This window comes from Nomia melanderi, chromosome 11 (assembly GCF_051020985.1).
Source record: "Nomia melanderi isolate GNS246 chromosome 11, iyNomMela1, whole genome shotgun sequence".
NCBI lineage: Eukaryota > Metazoa > Arthropoda > Insecta > Hymenoptera > Halictidae > Nomia > Nomia melanderi.
The window spans coordinates 12,936,713-12,959,677 of record NC_135009.1 but is presented as its reverse complement, the minus strand read 5'-3'; the positions used below and the strand labels follow the sequence as shown (position 1 = coordinate 12,959,677).

Below are 22,965 nucleotides of genomic sequence, written 5' to 3'. Positions count from 1 at the left end.
TGTTTCCGCTTTTCCTCTTCATCCAGCCGCCTCGAATCGGAAGCGCCGACCCGGCGCGTGCTTATGACTGGTAGTTTTTATTCCCCGCGCGGCGGAGAAACAAACGGCGCGTCGGTGCGTCCGTTCCGACGAGGCGCGGTGCGTACAGCTGAGTCGCGTCAGTTTCGCGATGGCTTTCGAGAGAGCTTCCGGTCGGAAGCTCTTCTGTCCGCTTTGAGAACCGCACTCCCGTTAGCTGTCAACTGCAAAAATCGAATGCGCTGGATTTTATAATCCACGGCTTCGCGGATTTACTTTCTACCGGAATGAACTCGTTCGTTTGACTCTCTCTGCGTTTATATTCAGCAATTTTGGGAAACATCCCGATTGAATGTTAATAGCAACTAAAGAATACTTATCAAAATAATAGTATCAGCTATACATTTACCAGAAAAAAGAGAATGTCCTGACAAAAGAGTTAGTCGAAGTAGATTTTCGAAGGGTTAACCCTCTGCGAAAAATTCTTCGAAACATACAAAACCTCCAACGAATGAAGCTAAATTACATCAACTGCTTAATTAATAGAAACAAAGAAAACTACGCGCTGATCTCTCACTGTTCCACTAATTAGATCATTTCTCCACGACTCGGTCTTCCAAATCTGAACGGTTGATCTCACCGAAATGCCGACATCCGTCCGCGAAGGGTAAGGGTAAAGAAGCTTCCTCCTTCGAGCGCGCAAAAAATTCGTGGAAAGCGGTGCTAGCCAGCCGGAAACTTTCGCGCGGCGCTGTAGGTGGCGAGAGCACAGTCGCAGATGTCGAAAACAGCTGGTCTCGTGAGCAGACTTGCCCACGCGTGACGTCACCGGCGCAAGCGGCAGCAGCCAACGATTCCCGGGCCGCTGCGAGAGATGCATAGATTGAACCTATTTCGTGATCGCGACCCCGCCCCTCGCCTGTCTGCCCTCCGGCTGGCTGGCAACCCTTCGCCGACCCTTCACCGGGGGGGCGCACGGGCAAAGGACCTCGCGGCCGGCTGCGAAAAGGGTTCATCCGCGCGGAAACAGGACTCGCGGTTAACCGATAAATTGATACCGGAGACCGATTAATTGGCTGTGACTCCGCTATCCGCCGAATCTCTCTCCCGCCGACGCGACCGTACGCGGTGTTTACCGTTCCGAGGGCCGCGTCGCGTCGGGTTTAATTTCCAGACCTTCCGCGCTCGTCCCGAAATGAAACCGATTTGCCGAAAAGCTGCGCCCCTCGCGCGTTCCCAACGCGATCGAAATCTATCGGGATCGTATTTCGATTGAATTTTTCATTCGTTTTCAACCTTCGTTTCTTATTCGTGATTCCCGGCGATAATGACGTCCACCCTTTGCATTGGAAGAGCTGACGTCATATTGCGTAACGAGATATTGAAATACAATAGCCTTGTTCCTTAACCCTCTGGTTACGGCGGAATGTTGCGTAAACGAGTATTTCTAAGAGTGTATTGAAACCATGAGAATAATGAATTGGACTGAACTCAATCAAGAATAATCATGTTTATACAATGTACGATTAACGGAAGATGTAATTGCTGAATTGGAATTCGTTTACGTCAGGCCTAAGCTTTTGCTGCAATTATTGTGAATAACATTTAGTATATAGAAACCAAATTTTTCAAGCTAACAGTATCTGATTTTAAAAGCATGTCGCTTATGTATCGTCAGAAAGTCTTAAATATTTCTAATGAAAATCTTCCGAGTGCAGATGATTAACTGTAACACTTCCCTATTCCTCCGTTATCAATATTCTTTCAATTGCTTTTATCTACCAAACAACCTACACAATCACTAAACATATCATCTGCTGATCAAGTGTCGCAATTAACCTGTATTCTCCCAAAAACGAATTTAATCCTTTGCACTCGAACGGTGACTCTCACTCACCAATGCAGTAAAACTACAAAATTTAATATTTAATATTATACTCCGTATAATGTATCAATTTGAGAAATATTGACATAAAATAGCTTTGTTCCACAATGCATATGTGATTCTTCTTCGAGTTAGTTTCACAAAATGTCGTCTTTACCTCGTTAGAAAATGTTAAAATATTTCTAGTGAAGAACTTCCGAGTGCAAAGGGTTAACACACTGCGTACCGGTAACGAGAAATCTCGTTCTTACATAAAGACACTTAACTAAGCAACTTCACTAATTACCACAGCATTGAAAAGAATATAAAATTTCATTCAAATTGATTATCTATTTAAAATATATTACATAACAATATATCTGAGTTTTTCTGTGTATAGCGATACAAGTTGACCCCAGTGAAAATTGCCATCACAATTCAGTTTCCTGAAAATTAGCCAGGCAATGTGTTAACAGAAAACGGTGATCGAGGGACTTTGGAAATCGAAGCGAGTTCCCAGGTCCTCTTTCGGCCGTTCGAATTCGCCGGGGATGCCCGGCGAAAATATTACGCGCCGAGATGGCGAGTCGAGTCACGTACTTACGGAACAAAGGGTCGTGAGGCGAATATCGTAGGCGCGCTGCTTACCTGGAACAAAAGAAGGGAAACGTTTCTTTAATTGCCTGGTACTTGCGGGGACTAGTCGGCCGAGGCATCGATACGTCCGCGCGTATCGCCGGCCACTCGAGGACGGAACGCACCGCGGTCTGGAGTGCAATCGTACACGATCGAACGGATCGCGACGAGCGGCGAGAACGTGGACGGCCGCCGAGCGTGGAGCGTTCCGCTTCTTTCGAGCGTTCGCGGCGAACATATGCGAGACACGTTAACCGGAACACGTGCGTCCAGCTCTCTGCGGTTTCACGTTCGATGTTTTTGTCGTGCGACGACGACGACAACGACGACGGCGACGCCGATGACGACGAGGCTCGTTCTGTTCTGCTCGATGCGCCGAGGATATCGGATTCCCTGGGAATCGCTCGAAAAACCGCTCGCGCGTCCCGTCGTCGCGGGATTCCGTCGATCGTTTTCTCGATCGACGCGTATCTCATCCCTTTAACGACAGAACTACCGAGTAGAGCTGATTTATTCAAATTTTTCCGCGGAAACTCTGAGTATGGCTATTCTGGTTTTCTTCGAGTTGCGACTGTGGTTTTTAGTTCGCTCGGTAATTATTGGTTCGGAAGTAATTGCGCATTAGATAGATAAATAGACAGATAGATGAATAGATACGTAAACAGAAGAGAAATAAATGAAAACATCACGACCATTTCGATCCATAAATCCAGCGGTTCCATCGCTCGAATTACACGAGGAAATCCGAACAATCCGCGTCGACGGGAATACCCCCGGAATCAGCGAATCGGCGCGATCGATTAACGACCGTTGATTTTCGGCGATGTTTACCGGCTGTTAAATGTACGAGCGGCCGCCGATGATTCTGGCGCGGCGGAACGCGCATAATGTACTCTGGGATTTCGAGTGAATTGCACAGCGCTCGATCTCCGTGGAATCGCTTCGAATTTTCGATCGGGAAAGGACTCCGATTCCACCGCGCGGGAAAGGCAGACCGCCATCACGCGAATTTGCGACTGGAAAGCGTGGCGTCGCTGGCCGGCGTGTCCATGAAGCCGCGTGCGGGAAGGAGAGCGAAAAAAATCGGCGCGGAACGGCGCACGGCACGTTCCCGGCGACATTTTAGTCTTCGACGTTTGACATTTCGAGAGTATTAAATTCCCGGGTCTGCACGCCCACGCCCTTGTCCGCGAACGCCGGGGGAGAACGTTTCCAAGATGGCGACGGCTCGCGAAAAAGAGCCGCCGCCGCCGCCACCGCCGCCGCCGCGCGGCTCGCTCCGTCCTTCTCTCTTCCGACTCTCTTCCTCCCCGGTTTTCGCCCGTTCCCGCCGGCCCGTAACGAACTATTGTCCTACAGCACCGTGACCGCGTTTCTTCGGCAACGCGGATTCCTCCACGCTTCTTCTTTTCTTCCTCCGCGGTGCGTGCGGCGGTCTCTTTCCCCGCGCCTCCTTTTTTTTCTCTCTCCCCGCCGCGTTTCGCAACCCGCGAGCTGTACGCGCGAGCCTGCCATGCGAGGCGAATTATGCAAGCGAGTTTTCGTCCGGAGCTCAACGAAAAAAGAGAGATTGCTGGAAGCATGGCAACGATGACGGCCGGACGGTGAATTCGTTGGCGTTCCTGGAGAAAGGTGTCCGTATGGATGCTTTGGAAAATCGTTCTCTACTGTTGCGTATCCATGAATGTTTTGAAACTTTGTTATTGAGACATGGAAATTGTTGAAATTTGAGACGCACTCGCTGTTTCAGTTTGTGGACATTTTCTGGGAAGAGGTTCCTTTCTTCGTAAGGGTTTTAATTTCAACGCGGTTACATCGACATTTGGCATTCCGTTGACTGATGACACGAACGTGTGGATCTTTTGCCACTTGCGAACCGGAAGCTGATCTTAGCCGAACCGTGAGCGTTCTTTCTACATTAGGCCTTTCTCGCAATTTTCCTTTTCGAGATTCCTCTTCGAACTTGCCGCTCGTTATGGTCATCAGTCATCTTCACTCTGTTCTTACTTGTCCATCTTCACGCCACGTTCACACTTGCCTTCCTTACATTACGCTACGTTCACACCTGCCCTCTTACACCTTTTCTGTTAGTTACAGCTGAACTATCGAAACGTGTGTGTAATTCTTGTAAGGAAACGGAGTACAAAGAAGTTCGACTTTGGCTCCGTTCTCATTCCAAATTGGCGAGGATGCGGCTACATTCGCGAGGCATCGCAGTGTCTTCGAGGACGTAAAAGGAGACCGGTCGATTTCGGGTCGCAAGGAGGCGTCGATTAAACGACTGATGGACGCTGTCGCCCCGAGGACCGACAGACCGGCAATTTCGGCAGGTATTAGCCTAATTGTCGGGGAGCGCGTCACCGAAACACGCGCATCCTACGACACGGCCGTTCTCCTTTTACCGGCGTTCCAGCAATTTATTTTTAATGATGATCGACGCGAATTGCCGGCGAGAACCGAAGGTGTTACATTCTCCTGACTTCTTGGTATTCCTCGCGCGGAGAACGTGTAACGTGAATGGATTCCCATCGGTTTCAACGATACGACGGTCGCGGCGCTCGGTGCAGCGTTTGTCCATTGATAGTTCCGGGTCTATCGGCTCGCAACATGAATGGATTACTAGGAAGACGGTAGAAACACACCTAATCCAGACTCACAATGGAATTCCGCGATAAGCAACGAACAATCGGAATAATTCGCTCGTAAGGACGAGCTAGAATTTCATTATTCGCGCGACTCGGAGCAGCGTTGAACGATCGGCGAACTGAAGTCTAAAAACGATGACGTATACGAAATAATAATCGATAAATATATTTTAAGTTAATATAATTAACATTGGCAGAAATATTTCAATAAATTATAATCAAAGTACATTATTCCCATTAGACCTCTTATTTCCTTATCCTTTTCAGCTCGCGTTGCGAATCAGCTTCACGTACGTTTCCTATGTATCTCTCTCCGTTGCCAAGCATTTCCAACGGAACGACACGCAAATGAGGTTTCTAATATTCCGTTCGTCGCTATTCGCGAATAGTATCCTCAACAGCGAACTATCGATTGTTCTCTGCAACGAGGATAGCTCGGCGACTCGGAGCGTCCAGCAAAAACCGCGCAAGAAGATAAACCTCCGCGGCGACTCGCACTCGAAACGCGTATCACTGTGTCAGGTGGCGCAAGGTGTTAACGCGGAGGATGACGAAAGGCTGAGTAACCGTTTATTACTTATTAGTCGGCGACTTATTAGCGGCGACCATTGTTCGACACGCGTATCCATTTCGAGACAAATGCCAAGGTGAGTAGCGCGCGCGATTACGTTCGCCGCAACCTCTCCTCGGCCGTAATTAATATGCGAGCGTTCGTCCGTCGCATCGCGCGGCGGCGGCGGCGGCGGCGGCGTCGTTTCGCGCCGCTCGTCCGGGGAGGGCGTGCTCGGGCGAGCGTCGCCGCGGAGAATTAACTTCCCAATTAACGAGGCAACGCCGATGCAGAGGCGTTCGAGCCAACGAAGATATACAGCGAACGGTTCCGATGCCAGGCACCGGACGGCATCCGGCCGTAATTAGAAAGTAACGATCATAAATTTTTAAATTGTCACCGCGCGAATCGACCGCGCGAACGGATTTAATCGAGCGTCCACCGCCGCGGCCGTTCCACGATTTACGAGCCCGCCATTGTGCGTTCCGGCGCGCTGCGGAATAATCCTCCATGGGATATCCTGAAATTCCCCCGTGGCGGCCGTTGCAATTCCGAAAATCATTCGTCGCGGAATTATTTCGCTTCGAATCGAAATACTGATTCCACGGCGATCCACTCGCGTCGATCGCCGTTTCTCTCGAACGTGGACCGATGGGAAGGTGTATACCGCGATGTTCGAGGGCGGACGTTCAAAGATGGCACCGGGAAAGTCGAATAGTGCTGCCACGAGCACCGAACTGCACGCCGGTAATTTCCCGGCGACAAATCCCTCCGTTTTCTCGCTCCGTTTCCATTGAACCACCGCCACCGGCACTCGCCCCAAGGATGGAGAACCGGTTTCCATGTTCTCAGGACAGGACGAACCTCTCTCGATCTCGCGTTCGCGCATCGCCGATTATCATATTAAATGGACCGGAGTGTTTGCGGTCATTGGGTTGACGAGGGAGCGCGAGACTCCAGTCGTGTTCCTTTAACTCTCCGTCGTGCGATTCTCTTTGCTCGCCGGACTCGACCGACTAATTTTGTTATAAATCATCCGCGGGAAACGAAAGAGCGAGCGGTGATTTACTTTGAAGACGAAGCGCGCATTAATGGCGGAGAGACAGCTGCTCGCTTCGATCCACGCAACGAGCGAAATTAATCGTCGATCTAATAATCTCAGTTTTCGCCGCGAGTCTCATTATTACGCGTGGATTTAAAGTTCAAAGGGATGAGCGCGGAGAGGCGAATCCCGTGGAACGGTAAAAATCGCAGGCGGCGCGTCCTTTAATCGAAGCTTCCCTTTAATTCGCCGGGAGCCGGGGCCGCAACGAAAACTCCCGGCGCCCGATGAAAATTCATAACGCGCGAAATTCACCGCAGAGACGGGAGTGCCCGTTGCGTCCTCGATATTCGCCGTTTATTCGCGCGCGAGACATCGCCGGCAAACGTTGGTTAAGTTAATCAAATATTGACGGATAAATAATGACGATTATTAATAGCCGCGTTTCACCTGTCACGCGCGCCGAACGAAATCCCCGTCGCTCACGATCGCGCGCGCCATGGAGATCTCCGTCGATTTTTCGATTTCACTTTCGCGCTCGCTTTTTTCCTCCCCCTCCGATCCGGCTGCATGTGCTCTTTTTTTTATAACGCGCTCGATCGACCTTGCCGCCGTGCCAAATTTGGAGAGGCGAGCTCGGAGAGCACGCGAGAATCGATCGCTGGTTGAAAGACCGGACACTCGGACTCCTCCGGGCGAATCTGCTGCGGACGATGATGCGACTCTCGCGATTTCATTATTTCGGTAGATCTGCGAGGAAGTTAACTCTGAGTGCTGAACACTCAGCAGAAAGGTTCCGTGTAGAATATTGGTTTCTTCCGAAGATCGATGGATTATGTCAACCCTTTGCACTCCAAAAGTTCACTAGAAATGTTAAACATTTTTCTGAGATGTGGACATTCTTTGTATCTAACTAATGAGCACACACGTGAACAAAGGAACCAAGCTGCTGTATATCAGTAGTTGAAACACTTTGCAAACACTTTGCACTTCAAAGTGTTTCACTAGAGATATTAAACATTCTCTGATGAGATGCAGACATGTTTTTTAGTCAATATTCCACGTACTGATGAATTATACGAAGCTCAACATTAAATATTCAATTTTATAATTTTGTATGCGCTGAACCAAGTGGTCACTGAAAGTGGCCACTGGAGTGGAAAGGGTTAATTGATATAATTAAGCTGTGATTAAATCGTAACTGTAATTACTCAGTTTCGCCGGATTGAACAATGTTAGGGAACACGTATATCAATCACACACACACACACACACACACACACACACAACTGTCACCACGGCACGTATGAGATTAAGAAAGTCGAACGCATGTACGCGTCCATAGTCCACAGCGATGACCATTTCGATGTCCTCCGTTACCAGATGAAAGACGCTCGGAAAGATATTACTCGGTGTCGACAGACACGCTCATAAAATGAGAAAGGTCCACTGGATCACGAAGACTCGAGACGATCTCGAAGCAATTATCATCGGGCGATCGATCGACACCACGAGTCACTGGTCGTTCATTTACATAATCCAACGAATGTGCCGAAACGTAGTGACGTAAGAACCACGCGAATCATTTTAAATACTCGATACCTCCAGTGTCAATTATCTACGTATACCGTTATTACATTAACATCCTCATTTATATTCTCATTATCAACTTACACACTTCACTAAGCAAACACGTTAAGCTCCAAGTCTTTACCGTTTTCCCATAGAGTTACACTTTGCAAAGAGAATCAGGAACTATTAATCATGTAGCATCACAATCTGCGTTACACTATCATCAACTCAGTTAATTAAACGTTTTCATCCGGCATCGGTTATCTTAACAATAATTTTCAATTCAGAAAAACATCGGTCATCAGTGACTAACACGGCTTAACCCGTTAACGGCAGTGTTAATTGAACCATCTCCGGATGTCACGGATTAAAACCAACCCCATTGTCCCTCGAGTCTCGAGAATGTACCTTAGCCACTCGTCCGCTGTTATTTCGCTGCCACGCGACGCAAAGCCGTCGCCGATGATGCACGCGGTCGAATGAATGACTCTGTTCCCGCGGAGGAGGAGGCTCGAAGAACGGCGGATTACAGAAAAAATGGCACCGTTTCATAAAGCGCCCTTCCGTCTTCGTCCCTGCGCTTCGCTCGTCTCTGTCCGCCATCCGCGGGGTTCGCGTGTGCGCGCACGCGAGCGGCGGATAGGCCAAGAGGTCGTTCGCGAGAGCTATCCGGTTGAAATCAGTTAAGCGGTCGAGATCCTCCGCCCGTAAAGGGGATCCGCGGGTATATTCGTCCCGTTCATTATCATAAGCCGCGAGTAACTGCGAATAAGAGTCACCGAGATAACGAGCCGACCGCTTTCCGTGGCCGACGGTGGTTCCGTCGACGTTAAACTCTCAAAAGCGTACGAGGAAAGGGAAGACGAAGGCGGTTCGCCAGTCACCGTTCGCGTGGACGCAACGGAACAGGCGATAAACGTGCCGGACGAACGACCATCGAACTGATAAACGCGTCCGATACTACCCGAGCAATCGGATGCGTCGAGGCACGCGCATTTCCTTCGGCGATCGCAAGCTCCGCGGATTTCCACCGTGGCCTCGAGCACGGAACGGCTTCCGTTCGTTCCGCGTCTGCTCGCGGCGGAACTGCCGCGGAAAACGATCGCCCAATAAACTGATGCGTCATCGGAAAATCTGCTGAGCATAATAGAGAAGAATCGCGTTGCCGGAGGCTAAGCCAGAACTGCGGCCGGATTAGCAAATTCGAGTAATTCCGGGTTTCCACTGGAAAGCGAACATATGCGAAGGTTTTCGAACGATTTCCTCTGCGACGCGGGAGTATTAAAGGGTACTGGATCAACAGATCTCCCCTAATTCGTGGATCTCGGCCCTGGCGACCGATTAGCCGTGCCGGGGCGTGTCGGATTACGAATAATTCCCAGCCGATTCGGGATTCCCGGACCGACGGACATTTGTTCGGTCTCCGAGCGCACTCCTGGTCGCACCTATTGTCGATAATTCGATCTCCGCGGCGGTCCTGGGACCGGCCGGTTCCGCGCGGCGTCGTCGACGAAGATATCCAGTCGGATTCGGATGATAATCGGACGGACGCGATTGATTTATGAATACCGGAATGCCCGGTGCTCGCTAGACGAGATTAATCTTCATTACAGGACATTATCCCGTCTGGCTGCACTGCGAGCGGAGGGGTCCGCAGCCACGGCTCGCTTCGCTGTAGGTAAACTCGTCGATGATGACGGTCCACTGACCTTTCTCCGCTTTCGGCGGAGCCTTATCCACCCACGCGCGCGACTGTAATTTTTCTTCTCGCGCGGGACCGATTTCGTTCCCGCGAGCCGGAGGAACGGATCCGACCGTATCTCTTCGTGTTTACACGGTTTTTCTCTACCGGTTATCGAGATCGACTGCCCTCCACCTAGTCTCATCTCTACGAACTAGGAAGAAAGTTTCATTACCCGCATCGGTTTCACGTGTTCTTCAACGCTTCTTCCCGGATCCTCCGAGGATCTACTCGTCATAGAATTCGCTTCGACGAGCGAACCTCGAATCGTCCGATCCGAAAGGAAACTAATTCGACGCTTCGCGGAGCCGATTCGACGGAGAATTCCCGCTGCTCGCGGACGAAGATCGCGCCGAGTCACCTTTCCTTCCTCTTTCCGCTTCGGAACCGGCACCTGTGCGCCTTCCTTCCGCGGCTCGTAATCGCGCGCGAGGAAAAGGCGGGGGGCGGCCGGGGGACGGTTCGATTCACCGGGGAAAGAAGAGGCCGGAGATTTGAATTTTAAAGCTCCGAGACGTGCTCTTTATGGGCCAACTTTGCCGAGCTCTCGAGGATTTTTATTCCAAGTGTCATAATAATGGTGGAAGCGCCGCTGCCGCTCGATAATGAAACCCTACTCATGCACGCGCCCGCGCGAGTTCGGCCGCTGCCGGCGGGGCACGGCTCGTGCCAGAAACGGGTTGTTACATCCGCGGAAATCGATATACGAGTCCCGCGAATGAACGCGAGCCAGCCTTTTCCACGGGGAAACCTCGCGGATTCGGATTCGCCGCGAACCCTCGTAAGCCTCGACTTTCGTCGAGCTTATTTTCGAATGTAATCTCGCTTCTCGCGCGATGTGGTTACCAGCCATTCCTTACAACTCTAGATCCGAACGCTTCGAAGACGATAAACCGGATGAAAATTATACTCAAGCGATAACTTGTATCGGGATGAAGCGTTTCAATCTAAGCTCCGCCGTAAGAGCAATACTCGTGCCACGATCGAAACGCAACTTTCTATCGACCGATAAAACTCGAATCTGCATTCAATCACCCTCGCGTATCCGCGGCGGGCATCAGAAAAACGCCGGCGAGTATGTAGGAGAGACCGCTGAAAACGGACACGCGACCTTTGCCGGTTTCGTCGTCCGAGATATGATCGCGCGTTCGTTATGCGGGGTATGCGATTTGGGTAGCTCGTTAGCGCGTCTATCCCCGCGCCGAAAAACCGCGGGAACGTAAACGAGCGATTCCTATGCGCCGGTAGTAGACGGCCGCGTCGCCGCGGTCGTCGCCGGTTACGCGTAATCTACGATCGACGGGCCGAATAACCGTGCCAAAGCGGATAACGAGCGAACATCTTCGGAATATACGCCGAGATAATTATCTGGCAAGTTCTTTTCTGGCCGGCCGGCAGGCAGATATTATTCGAAAGCGGCGGGATCGGCTGTCCGGGCCACCGTCGTCCGCCGCGGTGGCGTTTTAACGGCGGGAGACAGACCCCGCGCGTCGTCTTCCGAAGTTTCTCTTCTACGGCGCAACGGGGCCCGGCCGGCGCGCCGAAGTCGTCCCAGATCCGGGCTGCCCTTCGACCTCCACCTACCGCTGATATACACGATGAGTCACGTCGCGAGATCCGTGAAAGATATCGTTTATGTTCCGGAGACCAACGCGAATCGAAAGGGGGACCAACTCGAAGACCGGGCTCGGACCCATGGAAAACGTGCCTACAGGCCGATTCTCCTTCGGCTACGATTTATTTCGAGTTAGGGCACGTCTGCGGCGCTGCGAGGCTTGATTGGAGTGGCTCGGCGTGGAAGCTGGAATTGGGTTAGCTAAAAAGTCTCGTCGGATTTGTGAATGATGTTTGATGGACGATTTTGCTATGCTGCGTTATATTGGTTCTTCGTGAACTCGTTGTTTTATTTGGAAACTTTGTATTGTCTTTTAGGGGACACTGAAAAGTAACGAGGTTAGAGTACTTGGTGAAATAGGTACGATTTTACTTTGTAAGGCGTTTACTCGAAGCAACGTACAGAGCAATCGCGCAACGTTAATTTTTATTTCTGTGGTGAGAGATTGAACGACCATGCGACAATCGCGGTTGCGTTATCAACGCAGGATGGACGTTTTATCGCCACTATGATCGTAACTGTTTTAGCTTCCATCGCGGCCCTGTGAACCTAACCTAGCCGGCGTTCCGGCTGTTCTTACGAAACGAACGCTCGCGGAGGAACAGGATTTCCGAAATCGCTGCTCGGCGATGGTTCGCGCTCGATATCCAGAGATAAGCAGTGTTTCGAGGCGGTTTAAATAATTCATACGACATCGCGGAGAGGCACACCGTCGCGTACGGAGGCAATGCTCGCAGCGGAATAGAGGCAAATGCCTTTAACTGGCCCGTATAACGAAGTTATTGACCGAGCTGACCTCGGGATTGCCGGTCATCCGTTTCATATTTCTTTCATGGCTGACTTTAATGCAGGGGCTGGCTGGCCTGGTGTCGAGCGTAGCGTCGAGCCTCGCTTTGAAAAATCGAGCTGGACGAGCGGAGCCCGTGAGCTCTTGTCCGACTTCTTCCGAGGGCCGCGCCAAACCTCGGGACGTCGTTCGTCGGCCACTCGGAGACGGAGTTTCGAGCGACTAGATTCGACGCGTTCGACGCCGGCGAGGGAGCATTGTCGACGTAGCATTGAACGTCTAGAGTCAACGGCACGACAAAGAAGTATTGGCTAGCAGCCCGTACACGAGGATTTCCAGGGGCACTGGAGATTTCCCCCATAAAACTAAATTAGTTAGAACCTTATCAATACTAAAAACTAGCGAATAAGAAACTATACACTATTCCAAGCTGTACAGACCCGACGAAATGAGACATTCATCTTCGAGTTAATCGCCACAGTTAGAATGTCAAAGGCTGATGCTCCCTTTGGAAAGATCGGAAGATCGTAGGCAGAAAGGGAAGACTTTCGTTTCGATTCGAGTTCCGAAGTTCCTAAGAGTATGAATCAGTGGCACACAAGACGGCTGTACCTTTGTTCCAATGGCAGCGAACGTGTCAACGGGTAAAATCCCTCGATGAGGGAAAGAGGATCGAGGTCGAGCCGATCGAGCCCTTCGTGGCCGGATTGCCCTTATCGGGTAATTGCGAAGGAGGGAAGAGAGAGAAAGAGAGAGATCGAGTGAAAGAGGGAAGACGGGACGAGACGAGACAAGACGAGACGAGGTTGAGAAGGGGCAGGTACGATAAAGGTGACGTTGCACCTAACCGCGCGGCATGTGTCCTAGGAAGAAGGTTAAACAGCTGGGCAGAAAGAGGTAGGACGAGGATCGACGGCAGGGAGTGAATGAGACGAGCGCGCGCGAGGAGGGGCCGAGGGGGCGGGGAACGGCCGGGAGGATAGAGAAAGAAGGGGAGAAGGGCACGGTAGGGAATGGGAGGGAAAGGAAAAATAAATAAAGACAGAGGGACGAGGCGAGTGGAGAAGAGCGTAGATTCCGATGGTTCGTAGCTCGAAGTGTGGATAAAGAGAGAAAATACGGCGCGGCTGCGGAGGGAGGGAGATCGCAGGGAGTGGCAGGACAAAGACGGAAGAGAGGCAGAAAAGGGAGGAAGGGAGGCGAGTGGAGGGCTGCGTGGAAAGGGGCGATAAAGGCATGGAAAAGGAGCTGGCAACGCCGCCCGGTCGATAGGAGAGTGAGAGAGCTACGAGGCGCGGCAACGTCGCGACCCGTCTGCTTTAATGCAGGGGTTCTCATTCGGGGGATCCGAGTTTCGTTAGAGGTCGCGATTGAGATTTGTCGGATGGTGTCGTTCCCTTCGATGGATCCAAGATCGAACGTGATTACAAGGTATACGACTCAGATAGATTCGAATGTTAGAGCTAGCAAATGGATCGAGATGATTCTAGATTGTACTTTAAGAATTTATTCGATAAGGTTTGGTGGTAGGTTGATTGAAGTTTAAGAGAATGGAGGTTATTGTATATGTGTTTTTTGAAATTAGATGAGGTCAATTTGATTTTTTTGTGGTTCCAGTGGTAAACGAAGAAATGGGGAGGGTATGTTGGAATGATAACCCTCGGCACCCAGCAGAGCCGTGCAGGTTGCAGTTGCCCGACGTCGCATAGTTTTGACTAAAAATTTACCGTTCCGGCGGTATCGTTATCCGACTGGTGTTTTTTTTTCGCTCGTGGCGTGTACATCGTCGCGCGAGCGTGTTCCGCTCCGACCAGACCACGCTATCGACCGAACGATTTTACGCGTTTCGACCATTTTCCTAGAACATCTGTTCGCTGTCGCCCCTCGCACGCTCGCGATAAAACATTAATTTACTGGAAACCGCTGGTACATCCAACCAAGGAGCACCGTTATTCCCCTCTTTCTCTATCTCTCCCTTGTTCTCTCTCCCTCGATTCGATCGAACGCGATAAATAAGAGACGTTACCGACAAGGTAATCCCCGGTGAAAATCTCTGCTGCGGTGGACGAAGAGCGCTTCATTTGTTAAAATGATTAACTCCGTCACGGGAACAGTTGTTGCGTTAATTAAAAAGGTTCAAACGGTCGAGTCGAAATGTTACAATTAACTGAACTTGGTAGAAACGCAGAGTGTAATGAATTCTAATTCAACGATTAAGCACGATTGTTCTTTAAGTCTCATCGAAAATTGCAACAGAGACTTTCAGACCAATCAAAGGAAAGTCTGATGTTATTACGTGTGTACAGAATTAAACGACTGTGTCGGCGCTGAGCTTTGAGAACGCTCCAAAAGCGGAGTTAATCATCTCAGCCTGCGGACAACTCATTTTTCGAACCTGTTCGACCCAATGCGCCGGCTGTAATTTATCGCGGGGCGGGAAAACTATAATTGGATCGGCGGACGGGTTAAAAGAGAGGATCTCGATCGCGACGCAACTGCGGCGACCGCGACTCGCGAGGAGTCTTTGAAGGGGGTTCGTTTTACCTACTGATCCGCTGGTTCCGTTTCGCGCGAGTCAGGCCAGCACGCGACTAAATCACACGTGACGCAAATTGGCACGACGCTTTGATCGCGGACCGTCATGCCGGTGCACGTGCACCGGCCGCGATTTTGTTTGGTAATCTCATCCGGTAGTAAGCCGCGCGTGTTTCGACGCGGACGGGAATTAACGCGCGAATTATTCCGTTGTAACGTTGTAAATACGTCGCGCGTTATCGCCGGAATCGAATTTCCACTCGGCACTGGGACGCTTTTCCTTTGCGAACGGATTTCTCTATCTTCCTGCCGAGGAAGACGAACGGATATTCCAGTAATGCGTTTCATTAGGTAACACGACAGTTTTATGACGAGCTTTTGTACGAACATACTTCGAGAATTCAAGGAAATTGCCGAGAATCAACGAATAATGTACGTTCGATCGATTGCGGTTTCCGTAAACGTAATTCGCCTGGTTATAAAATCAAAATGGCATGGTTTTGTTCACTCTTGAAACCCAACCCTGACTTCTGTATCAGCTCTTCGCATCGTACAACAGGAATTCGCGTAACACGGCACTCTTGTAAACCCAACGACCGTGTTACACGGGGGTTACCTGCATTTTCAAACGCGTTGCTCGGTCGCGTTCCGTTGACCGCTATGATACTGTTACGACCGTATTTAGCTCGTGCTCGAAACATTGAGCAATCGCCGTAAATAATTATTTCCTCGGGAACACGAGACCGAGACCGCTGCGCCGCGCACGGGGAAAGGCCGAGCATGAGGCGCTCGCCGGAAACGCGTAATTCCAAATAAGTTCCGCAGGTGCGCGGGACTGTGACGCGCAAAAACAGAGCTGATGCGAGCCCCGTACCCGCTTGATAAGCGAAAACGAGCTGCTCCGGGCGAACGCGACGCGGATGAAAGACCCGCGTTCCGAGGCAACGGAATCGCTTGAGCGTTTCAAGCATCTTGAGCGGATAATCTCGCCGAATACCCGAATGAAATCGAAATTCTTTCTGTTTCGAAGTAATTTTACTTACAAAGGATGTTATCCAAACCGGAAATTCCAAAAATTATAAAACTTTCTGTACGTAGCACAAGTCAAGCCTGATACATTGCAATTTTGTTTGCGGCGAATTTCACTTTTGAGAGGTAAAACCACCCCTTGCAGAACTACGAAATAAAGTTTGAACGTTTTGATAAGTTTTATAGACTTGAAAGAACATCTATATATGTATGTATATAAGTTTCATAGTTCTTCGAATTTCGGGTTCGATAATTTTCCTCATCGGAAAGATAGAGAAATATGAAATTAGAATACTACAAAGTTAGATATTCAGTTCCACGCTCGTCGATCTGTTCCCACCAAGGGAGACAGAGAAGTCGCGAGGCGAAAATTCTTCAACGGTTACCTCGAACGTAGGATTATTCGAATGTCGCGAGCGGGTCGCCAAGCGTCCGGGCCCGCGAGTAACGGTACCCGCAATCGAAAATCGCCTGGTGACGTCACGAATGCCTGCGATCAAACGTAACGACACCGACGAGCCTTTCGCCGATCGTTCCTCGGTCAGCTCTCTCGGTAGCCGCGGCAAAAGGCCGCGATCTCCGGCGAGATCGGAACGTTAGGAGACCTCGGGGCTGCCGGCGTTGCCGCGGCTACTATCCGTCGCGTGCTGCGATCGCTCGCAGTTACTCAAAGTCAACGTCGATAGTCGGGCGGGAGTGAAAAAAGGACGGCGCAACACCTGCGCGCACGATTTATCGGGATCCCCGCGCGGCGCCGTTCTCACGATGCTGAGATCATTTCTCGAATAGTTTACAAGCGATCGAGGCCGCGATCTTACCCGGCTCGGCTCGGCTCGGCTCGCAAACGCGCCGGAGCGATTGTCTGCGAGGACAAAACTGGAAAAACCAGTCGGCGGAGCGGGAGCCGTTTCATTAATAATCGTAATACCGATCTCCGCCACCGAAACCGCTCGATCGTTTGCGACTCCGGCCACTTAGAGGGAAAAAGGAAGAGCGAAGGCAGCTTCGGCAACGAAATCGGAGCACTCATTTGCGTGTCGTTCGGGAGAGATCAATTTCGAGGCAACGGTGCCCGGTGCGCTCGCCATTTTTACGGCGCGCGCCATCTTCGTCCGATCAGGACGGTCCTGTTCCACTGCGGCCACCGCCGAGCGGTTCCTTTCCTCTTTAGCAGTTCCAAAGCATAAACAGCTGACGGTAGAGTCACTCTTAACGATCCGTGTTTATTCGTAACTGGTTTCCGAGTTACCTTGACGTCGTCGTAGTTCTTCGGTGAAATTTCATTTGAAACTTTAACGACGGTCAATTAGCCGGAAGCTGTCGATGTAAATAATCCAGAGCAACCGGGCTCCTTTAAATTTCCAAGTATCAAGTCGCTGAATCTCGCAAACTCTTTCGAGCCGCGATATGACAATTTCCTTGTTATCCCGTTTGTTTAACCGTTACCTTCAGTCGGAAATATGCGGCGTCGGAAACGAGACTCGGAGGACAGAGGGTGCACGGTCAGGGGCTGAATAATTCAAAGCGGAGAGAGAAAAAATTCTCGTGGCACGCGATTCATTTGGCCGACTATTCTGAACCCGTAATAAGGGTAAACCTATCCCGCTGAGAAGGGACGTTAAGTCCAGGAATCTCCGTGGCTTTCATACAGGGCCGATACCGCGTTAGTTTTTCTTTGTCCCTTTTATTCACCGTTTATCCAGATAAAGCGTCGTTTGCTTTAAGAGGGCGATAACGACCACGTACGCGGGCACGTTAGGCGGCCGCGTACGTGCAACACGGCCGGGGATCGATAACGCCTGCCTGCTTTCGTGAACGCTGCAATTTCAGCTGCGACGATAGCGGGCGACCCTTTTTCCCTGGCACACGAACGCGTCCCTGAAAAATTAGAGTTTCCTTCGCCGCCAGTGCGCCGCCCTCCGAGAACCACGCGCAGCGGAACCTCGTGAATCTCGGTTGGCCACGGCTCGCTTAGATCGCGAGATAAAACTGTATCTAATCGTATAAATCCTCCGCTCGTAACGCAAGATTCCCCGACACGCGGAATCTTTTACGGTTCTCGAAAACCGAGGATCGCGAGGTCGAAGACCCACGTATCCCCGACACTCTACATTCCACACGATTTACTCGCGAACCGGAAAAAATCGTTGCAGGATCGCGGGTGAATCGACGATCGTGAGAAGAAACGCTCGCGAGGTGCAACTTCGCCGGTGAGACGCGTCGGTTCGCAACGAGACCGTGCTGAAAACCGTCGGGAAGACTATTATGGCATTCAAAGAAGAAAAGTCGAGGAATCGGCAGGTGTCCGCCGCCACACGGCGTTAATTGAATATTCCCCGGCGCGTTCCGTGCGACACCGGCCCCGCCGCGGATACAACGCTTAATACGCCTGACAAATTGCCGAGCCGCGCGTACCGTGACTCCGAACCGGGCCCGTAACTCGTCCATTTTTAACAGGCAAATAACAAGTTTGTCGTCGAGCGCGACGGCGGAACGGCAGCCGACGTTCTGCGCTTGCATTTTTCATCACGCTGATGACAAGGAATCGCGTTGCCGTTTGCGGGTTCGATTACAGGAGGGCCGTGCTGCGATCGAAGGAACAAATTGTGCACCGCACGCTCGCGTTATATGAATGATCGAGGCCCCGTCGCTCGCGAGATCGCCAGGATTGCTCGATCCTCGCGTAAAGACGGGCCGGCCGGTCATAACATCGGGAAACGTACGAACGACGCTTCTGTCCGGGGATTCGTCGAGTCCCGCGGCTAGCCCGCGGGACGACGGACATAAAAACTAGAGAAGAAATCGCCGATAGCTTCGGGGAGGGCTCCCGCGGCTGATGCCAGCTCAGCTGCTCAAAATGGTTTACCGTGAACGGTCAGCGGAATCCTTTTTCCTCTGGATTTTTCCAATTTTTCGTTGCTCATGGGCTGACGCGGCGAACAACTATCCGTCGAGAAAGGAAAGGGGTCTTTCTTGAAATCTCGTTTCGATACCGACGCGAAGCGTACGTACTATCGCCTAGTAAATTTGAAAATGCGTGGGAGGTGAAAGGCATTTCCACGTGGAATTAGTCTGCAACGAAGACGTTGCTTTGGTATTGTGTATGTTAGGTGAACACGATTGGAAACGTGGAGGTTACCGATGAAAATAGAAGGAATGCTTGGTTTCTTAACACTGGATTTGCGGAACCCAATTTGACGGATGTTTTAACCCTTTGCGGACGAAGATTCGTCGAAACATACAAAATCTTCAACATATCAAGCTACATTAAATATCAATTGCTTAATTGATAGAAAGTAAGAAAACAACGTGCTGATCTCTTAATGTTCGACTAATTAGATCATATTTGCATGACTCAGTCTTCCAAATCTGAACATTTCATCTCACCGAAATAGCGACATCCGTCCGCAAAGGGTTAAACGTTACTCAGGAACAGTTTAAGTTGATTTCTTAATCCTTCAATCTTGAAGCTACGATTTTCTCCATATATAAACGAACACGTAGCTTCTTAGAAACAATAGAATAAACTGTATAATAAACGCGCGTGAATCTAGTATTAAGAAAGCGCTTTTAGTATCGTCCACGCGAGTATTCGATAAATTTACGCGAATCCATGGATTTCTATGGAATCAAACGAGCGTTACTTAAAAAATCCATCGCGACGGATTCGACATTAGCATTCAACCGCCGTTTGCGAAACGTATTCCAACAGGAATATTATTTATGCCCCGTAGAAGTCGAAGACGAAACCGGCCGATTAATATTCCGGTCGGATCGCAACGCGAAGGACCGTCTGGGAAGGATCGGCCGGCTTTTCGAGTCCGGCGTCGGTTAGAAACTGTTGTGCCCGGCGCAAAGTTCAGTGTCCGGAGCAGCGGGGGACCGTCGGAGCGACGGCGAAGAAACCTGTGTCGACAGCGGCGGGCGAGCGCAGCGGGCGTCGTCGACTCAGTTTTTTGGTTCGTTAGACGAAGCTTGTGTCGCGGCATGTGGCAGCGACGAATTTTCGTGGAACTTTGTGCGCATCTTGCCCCACCGGCTGGAGACGCGGAGGAGAAGCTGAGGAGGATGGAATTACAGTAAGAGATTTAAAGGGAGACGGGCCGGCGGCCGAGGAGTCCGTCCGACGCGAACGTCGGCTCCGGGTTATATGTTAATCGGCGACTCGACTCCGCCATTGTGCCAACACCTGTTCGGTTTCGAATTTCGCGCGACGAGGTGACGACGAAATGTTGCTGCCTCGGTGTCACGGGAGGACAAGGGTGTGCCCGTAACTGTGGGGACTGGAAGTGATCCAGCGTCGGTCTTGGAAGGGCCCGAGAAAGGTGTCTATCGGCGTACCCTAAACTTGGTCGACGCGCTGACAGAGGACTTGTAAATATACGGTGAACTTTCTTTACTGAAAGTCCTTTAAAGCGTAACAGGCATTTGGAACGGTAAACGATGATCGAATAGTAATGATTCTTTAGTTTGTATGAGTTCGTTATGAAGAATTGAAGAGAAAGAGGAAGGTATTATTCAGATTTACTAGTATGGTGGTTTAAATTACAGTCTTCTAATGATTGTTTACTATCGAAACGTCCTTAGTACCTTGACGTGTAATAAGGAACAGACGAACCGAAGCCAAAGGACAACGCGTTAGGAACGATTCGAGAGAAAGAGCACGCTTCTGTTTACGTTTGCTACGTCCTGTTGGGCACACTATAATCGTCGCCGTGGTACGATTCAGGGAAAGAAAGGATCGATGGAAGGTAAGACGAAGACGGGACGACGATGGAAGATCGAGCCTGACGGATAAAAAGGAGAGACGGCAGTAGGCGAAACTGCATCTCGCCTTCACCCAGCTGCCTAGCCAATCAGAAACGACCTTCGTTTCACTCTTCCGTCGGTCGCGGGAGTATCGATCTCTCCTGTTTCGTCGAACAGGACGAAAAACGAACGGGTGAAACGGATAATTCCTTCTCGCGCGAGGTTCCACGGAGCTAAGAATAACCGTAAAAATCCGACGAAACGACGCGGCGAGTTCCGGATCTGATGAATACTCGAAAGATAATTGGAGACGCGTGAATGGAAGCTTTACGAGGCTTCCAGGCGGGGTATCTGGGATGAAAGGAGATTTCCAAAGTTCCCGAGCGCCGCCGCGCATCCCAATCACGGCAATGAAATATCTGAGAGGCACTCTCTCGGCGGAGATAGAAAGACGGACGGCGACGGGGACGTAAAGAGCGAGCGAGAGAGGGCGCGACAATTTCGGCAGCGATAATCAAAGGGCGGTTCGCGCATCCACGGGATGCTTCGGGCCAGCGAAACTATTCCGGGCTCACCTTGTTTCCATACCAGGCAGGGCGGGAAGATCTCCGCGCCGCAAAGTGCAGCCGTACGGCGAAGGGAACCTCGCCGACGAGACCGAGAACGGCGCAACGACGGCCGGGTGTCTTCGGGGCGTGCTCGACTGAAAGTGTCGGCGGCGTCGTTGACGATGGTACTGCCGGTGGTAGTGATGATGATGATGATGGTGATGGTGATGGTAGTGCTGGCGGTGGTGCTGAAACGGTATCTGGATCCTGTGGATCGCGCTCGGCACGCGCCAGCAGAGCACATACGGGATCCCGAAGTCGGGCTTGAGCTGCACCACTGGCAGCAGTCGGTATTCCAGCCCACGTGGATGAAGGGACACCGGTCGGCAGCTCTCCTCGCCGGATCCGTGCGCCAGGGGACGACCCTCTCCGCGGAGGACGTTGTAGTCGCGCCAGCAAAGGTCACGGGGTAACATGTCACGGGGACATCCCTGCCAACCACGGACTACCGGCTCCCGAAGCGTCCAGTCATCTCGACAACGCCGCGCCTAGCTCGGGATTCACCGGACGATCGTCTTCGAGCGAGTTAGGCCTCTGCTCGTTAGAGGATTCGAGGCTGGACACTGTGAGCCTCTACACTCGCGAAACAGGCGCGTCTCGGGTGGCGGTCATCGAGAGGTTACGGTTCTCCCGAGAATCCCCTAACCACTGTTTGTTCGTCCGTACGGAGTCCTCGGAGAGGGCTCTCGCTGATACTAAACGCGCACGAACCACCGCGGCACTTGTAACGCTTCGGGTCCTGTGCAAACGAGTTCCCTCCGGTGGCCAGTCTCTCGGATACACTCCGGGGAGGATCAGGGAAGAACAGGGGCGGCCTGTCGAGTAGCAGACGACTGGTTCGCGGCGACACCCGTCACCGGGCCGAGAAACACCATCCTGAAGGCTGGACGGTCGTGAGATTCCGTTCCGCGAGGATCGCCGGCGAGACACTCCCTTTTCGCGTGCGACGCGACGCGAGCCACCGACCTTAGATCGACTCGCGGACGAGCGGAGCCGGGCGGGCGAGAGCGATGCCGGCGAACGAACCCAACGAACGAACGGACGTGGAACGAAAGCCGGGAGAGGAAGGAACGCACAGCCCCCGAGGAGGATCCGCGCGGCGCGGCGCGCCACGAATTTCAAACTGAGCTGCGCGCGCGCACGTCGCGCGGTCCGTCCCGTGCACCGTCGCCGGTGTCGTACGGCGCGGGGAAGGCGAGGCTGCGCGCAAAAAGAAACGCCGGACAACGGCCACCGAGAGAACCGTCTCCGTCGGCGACCGGGCACAACCCGTCTCCGCTCGTTAACCGCGCGGCTCGCTCGAATGACGCGGCGAGCGGAGTTTTTCCCGCTGGCGCGGCACACACGCGGGGCCGCCGCCTATCGTCCCGCGGACTCTCCTTACCGCGGCGATTAACAATTTAACGAGCATCCTCGTTTTTCGCGCGGCTTCGCGGAGAAACAGTGGAGATCGCGACCGCGGAAGCCGGCGACCCCGTGGCGGGAGCTTCTTCCCAGGATGCCTGGGACGGACGGACGGGTTTCGGATCAGTGGATTTCAGTGCCGGTTCAGTTTCTTTGGAACGCGTTTCTTA

At 51.6% G+C, this 22,965-nt stretch overlaps 1 protein-coding gene and 1 long non-coding RNA gene across 3 annotated transcripts in view; both read right to left on the bottom strand.

The window, feature by feature from the left end:
* Positions 1 to 7,311, bottom strand: part of LOC143175107 (uncharacterized) — a 43,073-nt gene extending 35,762 nt beyond the window's left edge. The window contains exons 1-2 of the long non-coding RNA XR_012999748.1: positions 7,206 to 7,311; positions 2,487 to 2,530 (exon numbers count right to left, since the gene is read on the bottom strand). This is a non-coding gene — a long non-coding RNA (uncharacterized LOC143175107). The remainder of the gene's footprint in view (positions 1 to 2,486; positions 2,531 to 7,205) is intronic.
* The window catches only part of LOC116430708 (protein gustavus), a 146,100-nt gene extending 123,669 nt beyond the window's left edge, over positions 1 to 22,431 (bottom strand). For both annotated transcript variants that reach the window (XM_076372332.1, XM_076372333.1), the window contains exon 1: positions 21,359 to 22,431. In XM_076372332.1, coding sequence (XP_076228447.1) covers positions 21,359 to 21,807 — 449 coding nt within the window. In that variant the 5' untranslated portion in view covers positions 21,808 to 22,431. The remainder of the gene's footprint in view (positions 1 to 21,358) is intronic.
* Positions 22,432 to 22,965: the final 534 nt, after the last annotated feature.